Source organism: Neoarius graeffei, chromosome 24, assembly GCF_027579695.1.
Source record: "Neoarius graeffei isolate fNeoGra1 chromosome 24, fNeoGra1.pri, whole genome shotgun sequence".
Lineage (NCBI taxonomy): Eukaryota > Metazoa > Chordata > Actinopteri > Siluriformes > Ariidae > Neoarius > Neoarius graeffei.
The window spans coordinates 30,085,322-30,110,471 of record NC_083592.1 but is presented as its reverse complement, the minus strand read 5'-3'; the positions used below and the strand labels follow the sequence as shown (position 1 = coordinate 30,110,471).

Genomic DNA, 25,150 nt, shown 5'->3' with positions numbered 1-25,150 from the left:
TTTACTGAAAGAATTCTCAGGAAATCACAACTTCTTAAGTGCTGGGAAATAGTTGAATGAGTCAGGTTTTCCAGGAGTTAGGCAGTTTCTTCAGCATCATCCCCGATGTTGAGTCCTGGGTTATGTTCTCAATTAGTTTGCTAAGTTACTCCATTTTTTTACTTTTTTGTTCATCTTCAGTGACTGCTTTATCCTGGTCAGTGTCATGGCAGATCTGGAACCTATCTTTGGCACACTCTGCGTGATGCAGGAATACATCTTGGATAGGATGTCAGGTCACCATGTACACACACATTCCCATACTTATTCACACCTAGAGGCAATTTAGCACATACTAGTATGTCTTTGGGAGGAAACTGGAGACCCTGGAGGAAATCCATGTGGACACAGGAAGAATTCTTTATTTGTTAAGCTTTTTATTCCTCTTTAATGCCTAGGGGGGCAGCACGGTGGTGTAGTGGTTAGCACTGTCGCCTCACAGCAAAAAGGTTTTGGGTTCGAGCCCAGTGGCTGACAGAGGCCTTTCTGTGTGGAGTCTGTATGTTCTCCCCGTGTCTGTGTGGGTTTCCTCCAGCTTCTCTGGTTTCCCCTACAGTCCAAAGACATGCAGTTAGGTTAACTGGCTACTCTAAATTGTCCATTGATCAAGCTTGGAGAGGGATAGACTCCACCAAGTTTAAAATACCCTAGACACACCAATGATGGACTGTTAAAGTGTCATCAGTGGTGCCCCTATGGCCCTTGCCGGCTATGGGACAAAGAAGAAGAATGCCTATGGACATTTATGTATCTTTATGCTTTGAATGATAAAGTACTATGAAATGTCACATATCCCCAGATTCAGCCCAATCATTACTGCCACCAACTTTGTTGGAAGAGGTTATGTTTTTGCCTTTGTTTTTTTTTTTTTGTTTGTTTGTTTCCAACATAACTCAAAAAGTAGTGAACAGATTTTGATGGAGTTTTGAGGAAAGATGAACCATGGGCCAAGGAATGATTGATTAGATTTTGATACAAATCCAAATATGCAGCTTGGCGGAGGCATTCACTCTACCAAGTGCCCTTCTAGTTGCTTATGAGATTATAAACACTCTTAATAATCTTGTGTCATTGACAAATGAATCAGCACTTTGAACTGTCTCTTTTAGGTAAACATTTCTAAATATTACCTTTTGATGAAAATTCCTCTTTATTGTGTATTCATGATACTTTTGTGTTGTTAATCACATACAGTGGAATCTTGATCAAAATGCATTGAGTAAATGAAAAGTTATGATAAGCAATCATTGTTTTTCAAACTTACAGTAGTGTTGCAGTTCACAATGATCTCCCAGGGTTTGTTAATTAGCCTCATCTTCTGTAGTTTCACAGAACAGCAACTGCGTCTGTCTCACATAAAGAATTGAGAAGACTTGATGCTCGAAATATAATGTGGAAATTCATAATATATTTAAATAATAGTGGCTGGCGTTGAGTGATATATCAGCTATATTCCATTCAGCTAGCATGATATTGAACGAGTCGAAGACGAGTAGCTGAATGGAATATATCTGATATACCATGAAAAAAAGCCAGCCAATATTATTATTATTATTATACATTCCTTTCAGTAGTGGTTAGCGCTGTCGCCTCACAGCAAGAAGGTCCGGCTTCGAGCCCCGTGGTCGGCGAGGGCCTTTCTGTGCGGAGTTTGCATGTTCTCCCTGTGTCCGCGTGGGTTTCCTCCGGGTGCTCCGGTTTCCTCCACAGTCCAAAGACATGCAGGTTAGGTTAACTGGTGACTCTAAATTGACCGTAGGTGTGAATGTGAGTGTGAATGGTTGTCTGTGTCTATGTGTCAGCCCTGTGATGACCTGGCGACTTGTCCAGGGTGTACCCCGCCTTTCGCCCGTAGTCAGCTGGGATAGGCTCCAGCTTGCCTGCGACCCTGTAGAACAGGATAAAGCGGCTAGAGATAATGAGATGAGATGAGATGAGATGAGATGAGGCATTCCTTTCAGGTGTTCAACGTGTCTTTCAAAATTCTCTCAAAATCTTCTGTATTTAACGAAGCAAATCTGGTGGCCATGTTTGTTTACAAATTGTCACAGTTGCTCGCTAGCACGAAAGTTTTACATTTCTGATGTGTGATGTTATGTCTTGATAATCATGCAGTATTGTAAACCATATTCAATGCTCATTCTCCATTGGGTAGAATACACGTAGGATAAGTGATATGTGAACAATATTGCATGCTATCAAACCAAACGAATGAAACCTGCTAGAAGGGAATAGAACAGATGTTTTTATTCCATCGAAAAAGTGTCCTGTATGTCTAATAATTTTTAATGTTCTGAACCAGGTCGCTACCTGTATGTCAGCTCACTTTACACCAAGGAGTTCCAAGAGGTGGCAAAACTTGTGTCGCCCATGATCACTGTTCCCATGTCCGGCTGCTTGTCCTTCTACTACCAGAGGAACCAATCCATGGGCAACTTCTTCTCTGTGTTCACTAGAGACCTGCTGGGCCACTATGAGGAGATTTGGAGGCCAGATGTATACGCCACGTCCACCTGGAAACTAGTGCAGGTGGACATAAAGGTGCACCATCCTTCAGAGGTCAGTGCCAGAAATGTTAAGTGAATAATATTGTTGATGCAGTTGTACTGTACTTGCTGTTGTACATGATCTCACTAGGTTCTTCACTGCCAATGTTTTCTAAGTGCTCAGCTCTGACACTATTTACTAAAATGCAACTTTTTTGAATTTCAGCAGTGAGGATCGGGTCAGTTAGTTGGGTCAGCTTCGACGTTTTTACTGCAGTTGAAAATGCCTCGCAGGCAGCAAAACGTTCCAAAAATGACAAACTGCTCCTTTAAAACGTTTCCACCTCACACAGATTTAATTGGTTTCTCAACAATAATTAATCACAGCATAATGTAGTGTATGTTATGTGACTACAAAGACATTGTAAATAGTGCAATCTTTATTCTGCTGAAATGATGAGCTTAAACAGATCAGCTCAATGTCTGCACTTCATCTTTGCAAGCCATCTGAGGGTTTTTCTAGTGTTCTTCCTTTGCTTCTCTTACCTTAGTATTCATAATGAAATCCGGCCACAGCAGGCGCTGGAATGTAGGACAGCGGTGGAGCCGACCCATCAATCTGCCTGTGAGCCTGTGAGCCTGAAACACATGGAAACACAGTGTCAGGGGGGAAAAAAAGCAGCTTCCAATGGTTCACCCGGACAGCGGGTCAGCATTCTTTCTGGCTGTTGTGTAGAAAATTCAGAAACAGCTGTTACATTCAGGTTTGGTATATGTTTCATCGCTTTGGGATGCCTGTTTCGGCTGAGATGTAGGAATTAGGGATTGAAAGATCTTGGTGTGTTGAAGGAAAGTCCTGTTATGCAAGCTCCAACTTCTGTTGATTGTCAAACAGGCAGGCAGCCAAGAGGTAGCTGTGAGACTCATTTATTCACAGAACAGAATTATTAAAAAAAAGAAAATGAAAAAAGCCAGATGCTTGTAAGGCCAGATTTTATACACATGTAACCTAAAATAGCTTTGTATCCAATCCCGTATCATTATATTAGTGTCCATAGGGTTTTCCTTCATTCCCTTCATTAGTATGGTTTATCTCATGACACCCCCCTCCCCCGCCCCACACCACCACCTTATTTTTTTTTCTCTTCCCTTATTTCCTTCCTTTCAAGGCGCACATACAGTTGTGGTCAGAAGTTTACATACAGTGACGTGAATGTCACCTTGGATATGAAGGTCATGGCAATATTTGGGCTTTCAGTAATTTCTTTGAACTGTTCTTTTTCTGTGGCAGAATGTACAGCATACATCTTTAATTAAAAAAAAACCACTAGAATTTGGTATACAAGCTTTAATTTTATTTGGGTTTTCTGAAATCAACACAGGGTCAAAATTATACATACAGGGTCAAAAATTTACATACACTCGCTTAGATTATTAATTCAGAGGTGCTGAAACTTCCAAAATGTCTCTTATCTTGCCAAGGCCAAGGTCTCTTAACTTCCTGTTAGTGATCATGATTGACTACAGCTGGTAGCTTCTCTGTGCCTTCATAAAAAGGGTTTGTTTACAGCACTCATTGGATTGACCAACACACAGTAAAATGGGAAAGTCCAAGGAGCTCAGTGCAGATCTGAGAAAGAGGATTGCAGATATACGGTACACAACTCCAGAATGTCTCTTGGAGCCATTTCTAAACAACTGCAAATTCCAAGATCAGTTCAAACAGTTGTATCCAAGTTATTGTGAAGTGTAGTCACTTTGCTTCAAGAAAACCCAAACTGTCACCCTCAGCTGAAAGGAAATTGGTTTAGATGGTCAGGAACCACCATGTCACAGCCCTGCCATGAACTGGAAGCTGATGGATCACTGTCTACAGTTCAGATCACCATGGACTAAGAGGCTGCTATCCAAGAAATAACCCCCTGCTCCAAAATTGACACCTTCAAGCTTAACTAAAGTTTGAAGCTGACCACACAGACAAAGAAAAAAGCCTTCTGGAGGAAAGCTGTATGGTCAGATGAGACAAAGATTGAGTTGTTTGGGCACAATGACCACCATGTACAGAGGAACACTGTACCAGCTGGTGGTGGTGGTAGGATTATCATGTTCTGGGGCTGTTTTGCTGCTAGTGGAACTGGTTCATTGCACAAAGTGGATGGAATAATGAAGGAGGACTACCTCAGAATTCTTCAGCATAAACCATCAGAAACTTGAACATGACTTGGGACTTGGGAGTTACAACAGGACAATGAACCCAAACATGCATCAGAGCTGGTTGTGGAGGACAAAGCAGGCTAATATTAAGCTTAAAACAAGTCCTGACTTCAACCCTATTAAAAATATATGGACTGTGCTCATAAGTTGAGTCCATGCCAAGAAAAAAAAATTAATTGAACTCTACCACTTCTACCATGAAGAGTCGCGAAATATCCAACCAGAATTCTGCCAGAAGCTTGTTCATAGTAAACAAAAATGTTTGGTCAAGGTGAATCTTACGAAGAGACATCTCATCTCTCATCTCATTATCTCTAGCTGCTTTATCCTGCTCTACAGGGTTGCAGGCAAGCTGGAGCCTATCCCAGCTGACTACGGGTGAAAGGCAGGGTACACCCTGGACAAGTCGCCAGGTCATCACAGGGCTGACACATAGACACAGACAACCATTCACACTCACATTCACACCTACGGTCAATTTAGAGTCACCAGTTAACCTAACCTGCATGTCTTTGGACTGTGGGGGAAACCAGAGCACCCGGAGGAAACCCACGCGGACACGGGGAGAACATGCAAACTCCGCACAGAAAGGCCCTTGCTGGCTACGGGGCTCGAACCCAGACCTTCTTGCTGTGGGGCGACAGCGCTAACCACTACACCACCGTGCCACCACGAAGAGACATTTTACCCAAATATTAGGTGTGCTGTATGTATATTTTTGATCCTGTATGTATAATTTTGACCCTGTGTTGATTTCAGAAAACCCAAAGAAAATTAAAACTTGTGCACCAAATTCGAGTGTTTTTTTAAATTAAAGATGTATGCTGTACAATCATTCTGCCACAGAAAAAGAACAGTTCAAAGAAATTACTGAAAGCCCAAATATTGCCATGACATTCATATCCAAGATGACATTCATGTTACTGTATGTAAACTTCTGACCACAACTGTAACTCCTCATTCACAGTGAGGAATATAATAGGCTACGTGTAGCACAAATAGTGGACAGATGGATATCAGTCAGGCTTGTAGTACAACCCCGATTCCAAAAAAGTTGGGACAAAGTACAAATTGTAAATAAAAACGGAATGTAATAATTTACAAATCTCAAAAACTGATATTGTATTCACAATAGAACATAGACAACATATCAAATGTCGAAAGTGAGACATTTTGAAATTTCATGCCAAATATTGGCTCATTTGAAATTTCATGACAGCAACACATCTCAAAAAAGTTGGGACGGGGCAATAAGAGGCTGGAAAAGTTAAAGGTACAAAAAAGGAACAGCTGGAGGACCAAATTGCAACTCATTAGGTCAGTTGGCAGTAGGTCATTAACATGACTGGGTATAAAAAGAACATCTTGGAGTGGCAGCGGCTCTCAGAAGTAAAGATGGGAAGAGGATCACCAATCCCCCTAATTCTGCGCCGACAAATAGTGGAGCAATATCAGAAAGGAGTTCAACAGTGTAAAATTGCAAAGAGTTTGAACATATCATCATCTACAGTGCATAATATCATCAAAAGATTCAGAGAATCTTGAAGAATCTCTGTGCGTAAGGGTCAAGGCCGGAAAACCATACTGGGTGCCCGTGATCTTCGGGCCCTTAGACGGCACTGCATCACATACAGGCATGTTTCTGTATTGGAAATCACAAAATGGGCTCAGGAATATTTCCTGAGAACATTATCTGTGGACACAATTCACCGTGCCATCCGCCATTGCCAGCTAAAACTCTATAGTTCAAAGAAGAAGCTGTATCTAAACATGATCCAGAAGCGCAGACGTCTTCTCTGGGCCAAGGCTCATTTAAAATGGACTGTGGCAAAGTGGAAAACTGTTCTGTGGTCAGACGAATCAAAATTTGAAGTTCTTTATGGAAATCAGGGACGCTGTGTCATTCGGACTAAAGAGGAGAAGGATGACCCGAGTTGTTATCGGTGCTCAGTTCAGAAGCCTGCATCTCTGATGGTATGGGGTTGCATTAGTGCGTGTGGCATGGGCAGCTTACACATCTGGAAAGACACCATCAATGCTGAAAGGTATATCCAGGTTCTAGAGCAACATATGCTCCCATCCAGATGACGTCTCTTTCAGGGAAGACCTTGCATTTTCCAACATGACAATGCCAAACCACATACTGCATCAATTACAGCATTATGGCTGCGTAGAAGAAGGGTCCGGGTACTGAACTGGCCAGCCTGCAGTCCAGATCTTTCACCCATAGAAAACATTTGGTGCATCATAAAATGGAAGATACGACAAAAAAGACCTAAGACAGTTGAGCAACTAGAATCCTACATTAGACAAGAATGGGTTAACATTCTCATCTCATCTCATCTCATTATCTCTAGCCGCTTTATCCTTCTACAGGGTCGCAGGCAAGCTGGAGCCTATCCCAGCTGACTACGGGCGAAAGGCGGGGTACACCCTGGACAAGTCGCCAGGTCATCACAGGGCTGGGTTAACATTCCTATCCCTAAACTTGAGTAATTTGTCTCCTCAGTCCCCAGACGTTTACAGACTGTTGTAAAGAGAAAAGGGGATGTCTCACAGTGGGAAACATGGCTGGTAAATCACCTAATTTTTCTCTTTAAATGATACATTTTCTCAGTTTAAACATTTGATATGTCATCTATGTTCTATTCTGAATAAAATATGGAATTTTGAAACTTCCACATCATTGCATTCCGTTTTTATTTACAATTTGTACTTTGTCCCAACTTTTTTGGAAGCGGGGTTGTACTTGAGTCCAGGGCTCAGACTTGAGTCCAATTTTAAGGACTTGTGACTCGACTTGGACTTGAGCACTGATGACTTGGACACAAAAGACACACCCTTGAGAATACTATCTATGCGATGACCATTTTTATTCTATACACATTCGCTGGATATGAGCAATATGAGGTTGGCAACTCCACTACTAGGATATCAGCTCATACGGTATACCATGAGTAGAGAAAAACAAAATGGCGGAGCGTGTTGCTGAACCAACCGAGGACAAAATAAAAACTCTACTCAAAAACAAAACCCCAAAAAATACAAAAAAAAAGGAACAAAATATGGAATAAAAGTATTTGATGGTAAAAATGTATCTTTTGTTATTTTTCAATAATAATTATTATTATAGCATTTTCCACAAATTGCTACTGTCATTTCACCGGTTTGTTTACATTCTAAGTGGAAATTATTTTGTCGGACGTTTTGTAGAAAGTTTTTATTTATCGAATTTGCAAAAAATAAAAATGCTCTGTTTCTCAAAATCCACTGAATGTGGATAGAATAAAACAGTTATTCCACTCAATCTCGTCGTACATGGCTTATAGCTACTCGCCTCATTGGCTGTCAGCCCATTTACGACTTCAGTTCATGTAATAACTGTTAATTAGACCGCTTACCTGCATTTAAGTAAAAAACTCCTGCTCACTTGACTTATTTTTATCTCATCTCATTATCTCTCGCCGCTTTATCCTGTTCTACAGGGTCGCAGGCAAGCTGGAGCCTATCCCAGCTGACTACGGGCGAAAGGCGGGGTACACCCTGGACAAGTCGCCAGGTCATCACAGAGCATGACTTATTTTATCTCATCTCAATCAGATGCCATGTCAACCTTTCTGGCAAGATTTCCGAAAACATACAATAAAAATTAAAGGAATAAAAACAAATAGTGTGCCTCCTATTCATATCTGTATTTGTATCTGTTTAGAATACATTTGTTCACACTGAGCAGTGTATTCATATTCGATTACATCCTTATCTTCCATCAACCAGAACCACGTGGTAATATGTTTGTATATTTCATGACACACACTACACTGTAATGTAATAGTATTATCATGCCAAATGTAATGTATCTGGATCACAAAATTCACAAGATAATGTTGTGGTCTTGAAGGAGAAAGTGGAGAACGTCGTCTTGGTTTTGTCATCTCTGTAGTTGTAAACAGCTTGCAGAAGTCTAGTCTCAACCGCTGTGCTTGGGTTTGTACAGCCAGCACTTCAGCTCTATATAAATAAAGAGGGAGTGTTTGAGTGGGGTCCGGATATCATCTCAGGCAGATGGTGTTTGGTGTTTATCAACTGTCCACAGCTTATTGTTTTTATACTGGAATGCTTCAGCGCTAATAGGTTTAACTTGACAGTTTTTGGAAGAAATAACCAAAACATGAGCTCGTCAAGCTATAGGTCTGACATGTTTAAGCTTTGTACGTATAATCTTTTGTTCTTTGTGTGACTCAAGGTGGTGTATGAGGTAGCGTTCAACAGTCCTAATGGCGGCTGTGTAGCGGTGGATGACATCACCTTTTCTCCTGAGTTCTGCCACAACGCAACACGTCAGTATAGGCATGTTTCATAAAGACTAATATCCTATTATGGAGCACTTCCTGATTCAAAACCTCACACTGCTTTAATCTGAACGCTGCTTTCATGCTTTGTATTTTATGGTAACTGGAGAAAACGTCAAATATTCACACTGCTAAAATGAAAAGAAATATAACCTATACAGTGCTGTGCAAAAGTCTTAGGCATGCTGTCGACCAAAAATGGCTTAAAAATAATGAAATGAAATGTTACAACATTAAAAAAATACTATAAACAGTAATCAGTAAGCCATAATAAATGAAACAAAGTCAATATTTGGTGTGAGACGACCCTTTGCTTTAAAAATAAAATAAAATAGTAGTCTCAGGTACAATGAGTGCAGTTTTATAAGGAAACGAGCTGTAGGTTTTACTGAGCATCTTACAGAACCAGCTCCAGTTCTTCTCGACACTTTGATGGTCACACTCGCTTCTTCATTTTGCACCAACGCCTCGTAGCCTTCATTATGTTTTCTTTTTTAATCTGAAAAGTGCTCTCTTATGGAATATGCTGCTCAGATACAAACTTTTTTTTTCTATAACATTTAACTTTGTGCTGGAAAATGAACGCTTGGACTCTAAAATGTTTTTGTAATGTTTTGAATCGATAATGTAGAAGTCATAAAATAGAAATCTAGAACAAAGTTTGTATGAAAAAAATGGGGAGGGGGCTAAGACTTTTGCACAACACTGTATGTTGAAAACATGAAAACGTGGGGAGCATGAAACATTTTATGTCACCTACTTTATAAAAAAAATAAAATAAACCTGAACATTCCCTTCTGCTACTTTTCCAAGTTTTGTGCTTCTTATATTATGATTTTATTATTATTCGGGTCCCGGAAAGGACAGAAGATAGAAATCCTCAGTGATGTGTTTGAGGGTGTTTCCAGTGTTAAGAGAGTTACCGTAATAAACAGTAATAATCACTGCTTCTCAAGACAAATCTGCTGCCTGTTAACAGAGGAGACATGCTTGTGTTACTTGTCCATGTGCCATGAGTTTTTTCCTCCCACACATGGAGGATATATGAAATATTTCCATACTTTAAACAGTCAGGAAAGTACCATTATGCTCAGCATTTTTTTTGTTGGATCTTAAACTCAAAACATGTTCTCCTCGTCTGATGACTAATGTTGTTTGCTTGTGCAACCTTCCCCCAGAGCGTATCTTTGACCCCTCCGTGGCGAACTGTGATTTCGAGGAGAATTTGTGTCAGTACTATCAGGAACAGTTCAGAGGCCCTGTGTGGAACAGAGTGTCTGTGAGACCAAACGCCTACAGGATTGGAGACCACACTAACGGCGACGGTATGTAGTGAGACGGTCTTTAATATCACCAACCACTTTTTTTTTTGTGGAAATATAGTTCCCTACTTAAATCTAACAGACGATAAAGATGGTGAAAGTATTTTATCACAGTACTAGACATTTTCCCAAAGGAAGATATTCAGTATTTCTGAGTGAACCGGTCGAAGCTGACACAGAGAGCGAGCAAAACTAGTGCCATATTTGGACCAAGGTCTGTGGAAAACTAGGAGTTCACTTATTTATTCAAATTCATTAAAGCTATGTATTTAACAAGCAAGTTAACATACTTGCTACACAGCATTAATTTCGCAGTGTGGCATTGCTGGTTGGTTTGTGAACACACACTAGCGTTGCTATTAGCAACTGCCAAGTGCACATTTCAGAAGTACTGGAAATATTTACAGGATACTTTGAAGACCTTGTAATCTATTTTTTCCACAATGACTACATGTTATGATATTATCGACCCGAGGAAACTCGAGAAATTGATAGTATATTTACCGTGGATGCCTTTTGCATTAAAGAAACTCTTGAGTTAGCTATATAAAGCAGTTCTATTTGGAAACTTTCCTGAAACAAAACCCGTTTGCTGTTGGGTTCTTTGTGAAACTTTTAAAGTTTCCTCCAGAGGGATGAACAAATGAGACCGTCAATGACGGCGTAGCTCACTCTGGCCCTGTCTAGTCCAGAAGGAACGATCTAAAGTGGGCCACCTTGTGCAATAAATGTTGCAAGCTATATACACTTTATACAAGCTATATATACTGTAGAAGCGATATACACCCTAGGAATACCAACTTATTTGCCAGAAAGAATCCAAAACGGTGAGGAATTGACTGAGAAGTGATTTTTGTTGAACTGCTCATTAAGGCTTAATTCGTCCATAACTTCATTAATAATTGTAATTAAGCAAATCTGGGTAGAAGTTATATGCACCCTAGGGATCCCTACCTTCATGCCAGAAAGAATCAAAATCGGTGAAGAATTGAGGGAGAAGAAGCAATTTGTGTGGAAACTGCTCGTTAAGGCTTAATTACTCCATATCTTCATTATTAATCGCAATTATGCAAATTTCGGTAGAAGCTATTGCACCCCAGGCAGACCGATCTTCCTGCTAAAAAGAATAAAAATCGGTGAAGAATTGAGAGAGAAGAATCGATTTTCCTGAAATGTAGACGACGCCGGACGGACAACGGACAGCATGTGATGGCATAAACTCATCACCTATTGGCCGGATCAGCTAATAATCCTTGAGGCTATGGGTTCTCAAAGTTCTTCAGGCAGAGAAACCTTTATTTAAAAAAAAAAAACATCTTTAGACAACTTCTGTATGTTTTTATTTTATGAACATAATCCAACTATTCAAATATTGATCTCATTATCTGTATGTGTGCAATAATATCTTTGCTATTTATTACACAGCTTATTTGAATACTCAATTCTGATTGGTCAATTACGACATTCAGCGGTCTGTTTGTTCTTTATAACAGACCGTTGCTGTGGACCACATCATTAGTGGAAGCAAGAAAATAATTTTTAAATCAATGTTTCTTGTCAAATTATTGATCTTTAGTATGTAGCCGTGTAATAAGTGATAATGTACAGCGAGCCGGTCGTTCTCATGAAATAAGCCCCTTCAGGGTGATTCAAGTCCTGCATCACCTTGTCTGGGTTTATTTCACGCAACTTACTGAACTCATACTTGGGGAAGCCATGGCCTAAAAGTTAGAGAAGCAGCTTTGGGACCAAAGGGTTGCTGGTTTGATTCCCTGGACCAGCAGGAATGGCTGAAGTGCGCTTGAGCAAGGCACCAAACCCCCAACTGCTCCCCAGACTGCTTTGGGTATGTTGTACGTCACTCTGGATAAGAGCGTCTGCTAAATTACTGTAATGTAATATAGTGTTTGATTCCTGAACGTCCCATTCAGAACTTTATGAGAGTCAAATTGTCATTATCTCCAGGCCTACTTGTTTGTACGTTATTAAGGTTTGGATTAAATCCAGTCATTTCAAGTGACCAATCAAATATAAGCTAACACCTATAAAAACTTAATAATAAATATATTTAACAGTTATTCCATGAAATCGAGTCATACATGAGCTGATAGCCGACGAGGCGCATAACACTGAGTTGGTTATAAGCCTTGTATGACGAGATTGAGTGGAATAGCTGTTTTATTCTATCCACATTCACTGGATTTTGAGAAACAAAGCATTTTTATTTTTCCAAATTCGATAAATAAAAACTTACTACAAAACGTTTGACAAAATAATTTCCGATTAGAATGTAAACAAACTGGCGAAATTGCCAGTAGCAATTTGTGAAAAACGCTATAATAATAATTCTTGAAAAAAAAGATACGTTCTTACCATCAAATAGTTTTATTCCATATTTTGTTGCTTTTTTTTGGGGGGGGGGGGGGGGGTGTTCGAGTAGGGTTTTTATTTCATCCTTGGTTGGTTCAGCAACACGCCGCCATTTTGTTTTTCTCTACTCACAGTATATGAGCTGATAGCCTAGTAGTAGAGTAGCCAATCAGAGTGCACGATTGGTCACATCCAGTGAATGTGGATAGAGTAATGACTTGTATAATAATGATAATGCTGGTTTGTGATCTCTGCTTCACAGACCCAACTTTGAGAACCACTGATTTATTTATGGTGCTAAAACCTTTTATCTCTGAGTGCACAGGACAAAAAAACAGCACATTTCACAAAAAGTGATTTTTCAATACTGTAACTGTGTCCTCCAGGTTGGTTCCTCCTCGCCAACACTCGTTCCAAATCCCGCATGGGCTATGTGAGCCGCCTGCATGGGCCCTTTCTGCCAGGGAACCACAAATATTGTCTCAGGTTCTATTATGCCCTACATGGCTTAAGGAAGATTGACAGAACCCTGGCCTTGTATGTCTATGATGAGCAGAACGTAGCTCAGGCTAAGATCTGGACAGTGTCTGAGAGCTCCAGAGATGTGTGGACAGAAGTGGACATTTCATATCAGAGGCCAATGCCAACTAAGGTAAGAAAGATGAATATCAATGTTATACAGTAATTACATATTGCTTCCAAAAAAGTTTGAGAAGCTCAGCTTAATATTTGTGATTCGGTTCAGGTTATACTGTTGCTTTTAAATAAGTGAAAATCTGTCAAAACTAAATCCTCCTTCAGTTTAGTGCATACATTACTGGCTGTGAAATGAAAGGGAAGTTCGCAATGATTGATGGAAGCTACATCTCTAACTATGCGATGACAAATCAAGTCCTTAAAAGTTGTGAAAAGAGATTCACAGTAAACACTGGAAATTTGCTGTTAAAGATTAAGCCATACTGTAGTTTTAACGTGAGATGGAAAATGACATGCTGCAGGACTCTGGGCCAATTGTAATCAAGCTTTTAAAATGACATAAAGAATTCTTGTAGTAAGCCTCGGGATTCAATATGTTATTAGTGAATAATTTTCGAAGAAGATAACTGAACAGTTGAGCCAAAGTCTCCCAGTTTTGGATAAGACCAAGTATAAGCCTTAAAGAAAAAATCCACTCTGAATGTCTTGCTTATCAAAATGTATAATCATAAATAATATACCTTATACATATTATTTATATAATTATAATTTATATAAATATATTAATAATATGACTTTCATTTACACAAAAGATTAGATGATATCCAGCATTATTCTATCCGCACTGGATATGAGCAATCGCATGCTCTGATTGGCTACTCTACTACTAGGCTATCAGCTCGTATTGCTGGGTTTCACGTGATGTCACATCCGCCTCATTAGTTATTCAAAACTTTAGCTGGTGGTCTACCAAAGCTCAGCTGACAAAGCGTTTGTATGGAGAAGGTGCATTGTTCGCATGAAAAATGCCTTACACTTGTATTGTTTAACCCTTTGGTGACTGACCCCTTGAAAATCATTCCTCCAGGAACGATGATGTTTCAGTTGTCAAGACAACGGAAAAACTAAAATACAAAACAGAAAGATACGTCACAATGCTCTTGTGCACAAAACAAAATGCTCTTGTATTTTAGTTTTTCCGTTGTCTTGACAACTGAAACGTCATCGTTCCTGGAGGAACGATTTTCAAGGGGTCAGTCGCCAAAGGGTTAAGGTTGTTCAAATTGCTCAAACTGTGAAACTGATAAGTTTCTTCAGGGTTCCCCATGAACTAATAAAAAAGGGTGAACGAACACAGGATTTCACAAAAAGACGTCGAGAAAGGTGGGTTTTGAACCTCTCAGTGAAATCAAAGGGAGCTGAGTCGAAGCATGCTCGAGTTTGCAGTGATCACTTGGTGAAAGGTTTGTATCTCCCTCTCAGCTACGGCCTTAGTGTTTTCCAAGTACTTTTCTTGCTATGTGTCGTTATTTTACGGTACTTTTTTTAGTCACGAAGCGCTAAAGTCCCCAGCTGTTTCTTTGTTTCCTCCTCACAAAGTCCATATGCATGAAGGTCGCGACAAAATTCTTCCCCAGCCGTACAGTTACAATGCGCCGTGATCACTTCTCCGTCTTGTTTAACTAAGATCCAGGTCTTTAAAGGGGTTTCTGATGATCTTTGTGAATGATTTACCTGAGAGATAAGAGCCAACACAAGTGAGAATCAAGCCAACTGTTGTTTGTTTACACTTCAACTTGCAGCGCTTTGTTGTAAAGACGCGAACAAAAAGCTTAAAAAAACATACTTGTACAGGCAAAAACAATACAGGATTCATTCGGCAGAGACTTGATGCCGAGGACCTTTACCCAGCTACATACAAAAAAATTGTAAGCCTCCATACTCTTCCACGCTTTCATCTGTTTTGCGGTGTAGAAGGACGTCTGCAACACCAGATAGTTCAAGATGTCGGGGAACTTGACTGAAGCGTAGTTTTCCAGATTGTATGACAAATCCTTCCTTCCCAGACTGTAGGGGTCGATTCCATTGCACATAGCAATCTTCTGAATCTATCTAAAGCCAGCAGTGGCTTCTAGATTACGAGCGTACTCTGATAAGTTATCACTAGTTGTTTACACTACGGCAGCTATTTAGACCACCAGCTGTTTCACTTCTGGTAAAACCACTAAGAAAAGTCATGTGACTGAAACCCAGCAATACCGTGAGTAGAGAAAAGCAAAATGGCGGCACGTGTTGCTGAACCAACCGAGAACGAAATAAAAACTACTCGAAAACAAAACCCCAAAACATACAAAAAAAGGGAAGAAAATATGGAATAAAAGTATGTGATGGTAAGAACGTGCCTTTTTAAAATTTTTTTAATAATAATAATTATTATTATCACATTTTTCACAAATTCCTACTGTCATTTTGCCAGTTTGTTTACATTCTAAGCAGAAATTATCTTGTCGGACATTTTGTATAAAGTTTTTATTGATCAAATTTGCAAAAAATAACAATAAAAATGCTTTGTTTCTCAATATCCAGTGAATATGGATAGAATAAAACAGTTATTCCACTCAATCTCATTGTAAATGGCTTATGTACAACTCAATTTCGTGGAATAACTGTTAATTATCCAAAATGCACTTTGACTATGTACTGATAGTAATGCCTTACAAGAGAATAAATAAAGAGAATTTATCTCTACGTAAATAGCGTGATGTAGCAGTGCTTTAATCCTTTAGTCTGTCCAGCTCTTTCATCTCTTCATCTGGACGCTCTGCTCAAGCAGACCAGCTTGCTAAAGCTTCAACTTTCATTGTTTATACCAACATCAATGACATCACACTCATCATCGATCATCTCGAAGATCAGGAACTAGTCAAGCTGACTCTCTCCTGTAATTTAGCTGCATTGTATTCTGCAGCTTTGAGTCCAATTATAGTGGATTTCTCATTAATATGGCACTGAATGTCACTGGAATATTCTTAGGCCAAAAAAAAAAAAAAAGTGTGTTTCCGGTAACATGAAATACTAAAATAAGGTCGGTAGGTAGGAAAGTTTTTTTTTTCTTAATTTTTTTTTATTTTGTTCGAAAAAATTAACACAAGTAAACATCTTACAAAATAGTATTTTGGCACAGAATCCTTTATACCACACATCATAATAAAATAAGTGTTTTAAATCTTTAAACGAATAAAAAAAATATCGCGAGAGTTCGAGTTATGATCTACGGAAGCGATATTTCATGATATTTTCATGTAATAACATGAAAACACCTTATCAAGAAATAACGTGAAAATAACGTCCTAGGCTAGGCTACTTCCATTAAAAGCAGACGGCCTAGCCTAGCCTACTGTAGAACTTGGGTCGAGCAAAAACACCGAGCAAAAACATGGCTGAATCCTGAATGACTCCTATTTGTATAAATAGGGGACTACATAGGCGGCAAAATGTAGTGTTTTTCCCTGCCATGGAAGTGCACTTGTATACTGAAAAGGAAGCAATTTGCATTACAGCCTTGAATGAGGATTCAAAATGGCGGCTCGGCTCAGTTTTCCTTCCTCCTTCAGTATACAAGTGCGCTTCCATGTTTATGCAGGAGGGCTGATAGAAGTGGCGAAACATTTTACTTTTTATCGTTTCTTTCACAACTTGAATGCGTTGAAACAAAAAATTATGACAAACTAACGCCGCTTACACTAAAATATCGAGGGAAATTTGTAATAAAAACTTTACGGTCGGCAATTTCGACGCGGAAATTCTCGATCGGTCGGGTTACCGGAAACACACTATTTTTTTTATTTGGCCTTATTTTTAATTGAACACCATTGTAACTATGCTAGTGATGTCCCCATGTGACATCAGAGCAACAGACAACTGCTAACTTCTCACAGGACTAATGAAAATGCATCACCAAAATGGTATATCATAAATATCTCAATATACTGTAAATTCATAGTGAATTCAATGAACATTCACAGTAGACTTTTCTTTATGTTCCCACACTTTCAGAATATTCACTGGACACATCGTAGTGTTTTTATGACAGTATGCCTACTTGACTATTTAAATGCATATGAAATATCTTTTATTGTTTTGGTTGTATTTCCATTTGGTAGAAAGCCAAGTCATTGCATTCATTCTTGCGTAACATTTTATTTTAGATTGTGTTCGTCAGTATCTGCAGAAACTTCTGGGAATGTGGGCTTGTAGCACTGGATGACATCAAGGTCACTCTTGGAGACTGTAGCATCACGGCAGGTTAGACTCGCTTTCATAAATTTCGCAACTGTGTTTTTCTGAATTTGGTAAATGAATAGATGGTGCCGTGGTTAGCACTGTCACCTCACAGCAAGAAGGTTCTGGGTTCGAAACTTGTGGCCAGCTGGGGTCTTTCTGTGGAGTTTGCATGTTCTCTCTACAGGTTTCTTCCAGGTGCTCTGGTTTCCTCCCACAATCCAAACACATCTGGATTAGGTCAGCTGGCTCCTCTAAATTGGCCCTAGGGTGTTTGTCTGTGTGTTAGCCCTGACTGCAGACAGGGTGTACCCTGCCTCTCACCTGAAGTCAGCTGGTATTGACTCCAGCCTCCCCGACGAGCCTGATGAATTTGTAGAAAGGTCTGTGCTGTTCAGTAAAGTTTGGTAGTCAGAGGGCAGTGGTTCAGGCAGGCATACATGTCAACCTATACAGAATGCCCGTATTTTATACGGATTTGATTCAATAAACGTAGTATACGGGCATACAGTATAAATAAAGTTATACGGATTCTTTAAAAAAACTTCAATATTTATTTAGAGCTATAATCAATTCCCACGATGATAAAAGAGCGCATAACATTTACAAACGTACTGTACACCACAGACAGCCAGTAAAGAGTCTTATGAAATCGCGCGTTATCTTGTGGTAGCGAGACTTCGTTTCACTTTTGATCATGCGCACACCGCATTGCGAGAATCTCACCAACCGTGAAGTCATAGACATATAAACATAGACGCCGCCTTCTGCGTAGAATCATACGTCATCCTCGCCGCCATATTGGATGTGGCAAAGTGGAGATTCTTCAACCATCTCTGGTATAGCGTCTAGACAGTAGCCGAGAATAAAGAGAATAAAGATTCATGTGCTGCGTTTAACTGTACCAACAGGTTTACCGTCCAAACGAGATCACATGGGATTACCTTTCACAGGTGAGACTGGAAAAATACTTTTCATTGTATTTGGTCATTATAACGTAATTTTACGAACAGATTTTCCTGACTTTGTGGCTAATATGAAGTCTCGCGCATAATAGCCGCTCGGTGAAACCTGTCTCCAAACAACGAAGTATTTCCTTCGTAACTACGCTGATAACACTTTGTGTTTTTGTCAGACATTGGAGCTTTGTATTCATTCTGAAGGTTTATTGTTATTAATATTGAATAAAAAGTAACGGGGATATATCATTGTTAATTATCATTCAAATTTTAGGTAAATTATTTTAATTTGCATCTTATACGGATTTTATAAGGGAAATACGGATTTTGGAGGTTGGTTATACAGGTTTGATTGACCAAAGGTTGACATGTATGGGCAGGACACTCAGTGCTTAAGCAAAAAGAAAAGAAATAAAGCACAACTTTATTAATCAAACACTTGTGAAATTTCCTCTCTGCATTTAACCCATCTGAAGCAGTGAACACACACATACGTGAGCAATGAGCACACACACATACACCTCGCTCAAGGGCGCCTCAGCCCATCCCACATTAACCTAACCTGCATGTCTTTGGATTGTGGGGGAAACTAGAGCACCAGGAGGAAACCCACGCAGACACAGGGAGAACATGCAAATTCCACACAGAAAGGCCCTTGCCAATCACTGGGTTCGAACCCAGAACCTTCTTGCTGTGAGGCGACCGTGCTAACCACTACACCACTGTGCCGCCCAAGATATTCAAGTACTGTTCAGAAGGTCATGAGTCACTGTTGGTCCCTTGAGCAAAGCCCTTAACCTTCAACTTCTCAGATATATTCATGTAAGTCACTCTAGACAAGGGTGTCTGCCAAATGCTGTAAATGTGGTCATGTTTATTATTATAAGAGTTTTTATGCTGTATATTCTACTGAGATGGAATTTGGAAAACATTTTGCTAAGTGAGTTAAAGGTGAGCAAATGTACATATTTACACCCATTGTCCACTTTACACATATGATTTTATGCATTGTGCTGCTGCCACATGATTGGCTGATCAGATAAGTGCATGAATGAACAGGTGTACAGGTGTTCCTAATAAAGTGACCATTGAGTGTATATACCCTCTCTAAGGGCCCGTTTACACGAGGACGCTGTCGGGTAAAAACGACTAAATATTTTATTGGAAGTGCCTTTCGTCTACACGGGGACGGCATTTCCGTGGCTGAAAAATGGAAAAAATTGAAAACGCCTTCCAGAGTGGATAAGTTAAAAACAGCCCCCATTGCATATCCGTCTAAACTACCCAATACGCGAAACTCTGCTCGGATCTGCTCACGTCGGGTACGCGTTTACGTCATACATATGTCATATACTGTACATGCCAGCCCAGGAAGTAAGAAAGTAAGTAAAAAAGTAAGAGCATGTCTGATTACATCGATCCAACGGACCTTCAAGCTGCTCTGGCAGCTTTAATAAACGTCCAGGAGTCCTTCGAACATCTATACCGAATCTGCACATATACCCTTAATGAACAGAGGTGGGTATAGTATGCTCTTACTTTTTTACTTACTTTCTTACTTACCATAGCCAGAGTAGTCAAAGTTTTCGCGGCGCAGATGTGCAGATCAGACAAGACGGAAGACGTTGCGCATGCGTGCAGACATAGCGGAGGTCTTTCACAGCACCACCTAGCCACCTGGCATGCACATCCAATTGAATTCCACACATTTATGCGTCACCATATAGACGCAGATTTCCTCCTTGAAAACGGTCGTGTAGATGCGGAAAAAAGTGAGAACGAAAACGGACTTTTGCGTTTTTGTTTCAGACCGTCCCCTTGTAAAGTGGGCCTAAAAAAGCCAGGTGTTGCTATTAGTAGTACTGTACAAGGTAAAGCCATAGTATTTGAAGCAGCTTTGGTACCAAAAGGTCATTGGTTCAATTCCCTGGACCAGCAGGAATGGCTGAAGTGCCCTTGAGCAAGATACCTAACCCCCACCTACTCCCCAGGCTGCTCTGGGTTTGTTGTCCATCGCTCTGGATAAGAGTATTTGCTAAATACCTGTGAGGTAATATTGTATTTTGGTGAACCGTTTCTTACTGAGAAATATATATAAGTATATACAGTTATGTGAAAAAGAAAGTACACCCTCTTCCAGTTACATGGTTTTACCAATCAAGACAACAAAAAAAATCATCTGATCCTTACCAGGTCCTAAAATTTTGCAAATCCAACTTCAGGTGTAAAGCAACATACAACAGATTCCACCATGTCATTATTTATTTAACAAAAATTAAGTGAAAATGCAGACTCCAAGTGTGGAAAAAGTAAGTACACCCCATGATTCAGTAGCTTGTAGAACCACCTTTTGCAGCAATAACTTGAAGCAATCATTTTCCGTATGATTTTATCAGTCTCTCATATCGTTGTGGAGGAATTTTGGCCTGCTCTTCTTTACAACATTGCTTCAGTTCATTCATATTTGAGGGCATTTGTTTATGCACAGCTCTCTTAAGGTCCCACCACAGCATTTCAATTGGGTTGAGGTCTGGACTTTGACTTGGCCATTCCAACACGTTGATTATTTTCTTTTTCAGCCATTCTGCTGTAGATTTGCTGGTGTGCTTGGGATCATTGTCCTGTTGCATGACCCAGTTGCAGCCAAGCTTTAGCTGTTGGACAGATGGCCTCACATTTACTTCTAGAATACTTTGGTATACAGAGGAGTTCATGGTTTACTCAATGACTGCAAGGTGCCCAGGCCCTGTGGCTACAAAACAAGCCCAAATCATCACCCCTCCACCACCGTGCTTGATGGTTGGTATAAGGTGTTTGGTTTTCACCAGACATGCCGCTATGCATTATGGCCAAACATTTCGACTTTGGTCTCATCTGTCCAAAGGACATTGTTCCAGAAGGCTTGTGGCTTGTTCAGATGCATCTTTGCAAACCTAAGCCATGCTGCCATGTTCTTTTTAGATAGAAGAGGCTTTCTTCTGGCAACCCTTCTAAACAAGCCATACTTGCGCAGTCTTTTTCTAATTGCACTGTCATGAACTTTAACATTTAACATGCTAACTGTGGCCTGTAGAGTCCTAGATGTAGTTGTTAGTTTTTTGTTTTTTTTGTAGTTTCTCTGAGCATTGCACAGTCTGACCTTCGAGTAAATTTGCTGGGGCGTCCACTCCTGGGAAGATTGGCAACTGTCTTGAATGGTTTCCACTTCTGAATAATCTTTCTCACAGTAGAATGATGGATTTCAAATTGTTTGGAAATGGCCTTATAACCCTTCCCAGACTGATGCGCTGCAGCAATTGCTTCTCTAAGATCATTGCAGATGTCTTTCCTCCTTGGCATTGTGTTAACATACACGAGTGCTCTAGACCAGCAAACTGCCAAAACTTATGCTTTTTAAGAGGTGGCCACACTTGCTGATGATTGATTAATCAAATTCATTTGATCAGCAACATTTGGCTGCTAACTGCCTTCATAATTTTTGTGGAAGCAGTAAGTGTGTACTTAACTTTTCACACACTGCTACTGCATTTTTGGCTTACTTTGTGTTAAATAAATAAGGACAGGGTGAATATGTCATGTGTTATTGGTCATCTGAGGTTATATTTGACTAATTTTAAGACCTGGTAAGGACCAGATGATTTTTTTTTTTTTTATTATGTCCTGACACTTAAAACCTAGACTTGAAAGAGGGTGTACTTTCTTCTTTACATGACTGTATACTTCCCTTTAAAATGTATAAAAGTAGCTCATTGCTTCATTGTTATGTTGAACTGAATGTGGTTTTGAAACCATGCGACCAGCAACACTGAAATGCTGTTTATCATCTCATACTCTCCATAGTTACAGAAGACATCTGCTTTTGTGGAAACAGACATTAAAGGGTCAGTGGCTGTTTGGATAGAACCATTTATTTCTGTCCAGCAGAAGTTAAGAAATGGAAATTAAAAAGGAAAAAAAAACCAAGAAGGAAAGCACAACTTTATTCATCACACACTTGTGAAATTCCTCTCTGCATTTAACCCATCTGAAGCAGTGAACACACACATACACAATGAGCACACACACCCAGAGCGGTGGGCAGCCATGCTAACAGCACCCAGGGAGCAGTTGGGAGTTAAGTGCCTTGCTCAAGGGCACCTCAGCCCAAGGCCATCCCATATTAACCTAACTGCATGTCTTTGAAACATGGGGGAAACCGGAGTAAACCCACACAGGGAAAACATGCAAACTCCACACAGAAAGGCCCTCATCGGCCGCTGGGTTCGAACCCAGACCTTCTTGCTGTGAGGCAATAGTGCTAACCACTTACACCACCGTGCCACTCAAATACACCAGAACCTAAAAGTAGGTTCTGGTGTATTTGTGGCTGTAGCTCTAATTGTTATTGTGACAAACCCAGTCTTTTGTTTGATGAGGACTCTTGTTAGTTGGCACCACATCTAAAAAGGAACTGTGTAACATTTATTTGTGATGTGTTTGTGCTGATTTGTGCTGTTAAAATGATGTTTCTTGTTGTTGTTTTTTTTTTTGGAAACACCATAATACTACTGTATATGTCAAAGTCGATGGCCAAGAATAATGAAACAGTGCATTAAACCATATCATCAACTGTGCATTTTTGATATCCATATAGTACCAGTCAAAAGTTTTTGAACATCCTGTATTAACATTGTTCTTGCTAAACCTAAAGAAATGGGTTGAAATCTATGTATGAAATAGGTTAGGGCTGAATAAGAACCACAGTTGTCAAGCCAAAGACCAAGTTCAAAACCAGGACAAGACAAGATTATCTCAAGACTGAGTCTTACGGGTGTCAAGTCCAATTGAAAGCAAGTATAAGTCAAGATTGAGACCAAAAATCATCAAATCCATTTTTGAGGTCAAGCACAGCTAGTTGGTTTCATCCGTGCATTGCATCAATGATTATCCTGTTTTCTATAAGAAGCAATTGCTTCTAAATATAAAGACAATCACACAGAAATAACACACATGGAATTATGTAATGACCAAGAAAAGTGTGAAACAAGTATTGCCAGGCAAAACAAACCTCGTCTGGCAGCACTTATTTTATACCTATATAGAAAGAAGAAAAGAAACCACAGAAAGCACAACTTTATTCATCACACACTTGTGAAATTTCCTCTCTGCATTTAACCCATCTGAAGCAGCGAACACACACATGCACACACATGTGAGCAATGAGCACACACACATTCCCAGAGCAGTGGGCAGCCATGCTAACAGCGCCCGGGGAGCAGTTGGGAGTTAGGCGCCTCGCTCAAGGGCACCTCAGCCCAAGGCCGTCCCATATTAACCTAACCTGCATGTCTTTGGATCGTGGGGGAAACCGTAGCACCCGGAGAAAACCCACACAGACACGGGGAAAACATGCAAACTCCACACAGAAAGGCCCTCGCCGGCTGCTGGGTTCGAACCCAGAACTTTCTTGCTGTGAGGCAACTGTGCTAACCACTTACACAATCATCACAATCATCAGCTGTTAGGTTATAGAAAATCCTATGAAAATCCATGACCTTGAGTTTGACATTTCAGAGTCATTCAAGGTCAAAGGTCATGGTGGCAACTGAAAGCCCATATGGGACTTTTTATATGTTGATAATGGTAAACATCTGGCTATCATGAACCATTTTAAAGTTATAGCCCTTTGAAAACCCATGACTTTGAGTTTGACCTTTCAAGGTCAGTCAAGGTCAAAGGTCATGGTGCCAAATGAAAGCCCATATGGCACTTCCTGTAAGTTGATAACGGTAAATATCTGTCTACCATCAACCATTTTCAAGTTACAGCCCTCTGAAAATCCGTGACCTTGAGTGTAACCTTTCAGGGTCACTCAAGGTCAAAGATCATGGTGCCAAATAAAAGGTCATATGAGAGTTCCTAGATGCTCATAATAGTAAACATCTGTCTATTGGCAACCATTTTTAAATTATAATGGAAAATTTGTTATTTTGACCAAAAGGTTGACCTTTCCGGTGACCTTGACATTCACCTTGACCCGATTACCTGATTAAATTTTGGGGGTAATCTACGGACCATTGCCCACCTACCCTGAAAATTTGAAGTCAATCGGTGCAACCGTCTAGACGCTAGATTGTTAACAGACAGACATACAAACAAACAAACGGCACTGATTACAATACCTCGCCCCGCTTACTCCATCGCAGGCAAGGTAACAAATCAACACTATTTTATATTTCAGATTATTGACAGTCTGCCTGATGAAGCAGCTTCAAGAGAGCCATCCATGAGGCTTTTCATAAAGTTAAGTTCAAAATGAAAACTGTTTGGGGGCATAATTTAGTAAAAGTCAAAGCTACTTATCAAAAGGTTAAGAAATATGTGTACACATGGGAACTACCGTCGTTGTTTATATTTGCCTCATAAGCAAATCTTCTGGTCAAACTTTCTGCCCAACACTGAGACTAAGTCCAAGTTGAAATGTCCATGAGTACAAGCCATTACAGAACATGCCTAGAGACGGGACTAGGAGTCCTACACAGACCTAGTATTAGTGAAGTGAGAAATGTCTGTGACTTTTTATTTCATTGGAAAAAAAATCTACATCTGACATGGAAAACCCAATCTGGATCACTTGAATTGGTACTAAGATCATGGATCTATATAAATCCAGG

At 40.0% G+C, this 25,150-nt stretch overlaps 1 protein-coding gene across 2 annotated transcripts in view; it reads left to right on the top strand.

Moving 5' to 3' along the window:
• The window catches only part of mamdc2a (MAM domain containing 2a), a 63,633-nt gene that overhangs the window by 20,079 nt on the left and 18,404 nt on the right, over window positions 1–25,150 (top strand). For both annotated transcript variants that reach the window (XM_060907013.1, XM_060907014.1), the window contains exons 6-10: window positions 2,342–2,598; window positions 8,983–9,076; window positions 10,267–10,413; window positions 13,167–13,432; window positions 17,466–17,562. In XM_060907013.1, the coding sequence (XP_060762996.1) occupies window positions 2,342–2,598; window positions 8,983–9,076; window positions 10,267–10,413; window positions 13,167–13,432; window positions 17,466–17,562 (861 nt within the window). The remainder of the gene's footprint in view (window positions 1–2,341; window positions 2,599–8,982; window positions 9,077–10,266; window positions 10,414–13,166; window positions 13,433–17,465; window positions 17,563–25,150) is intronic.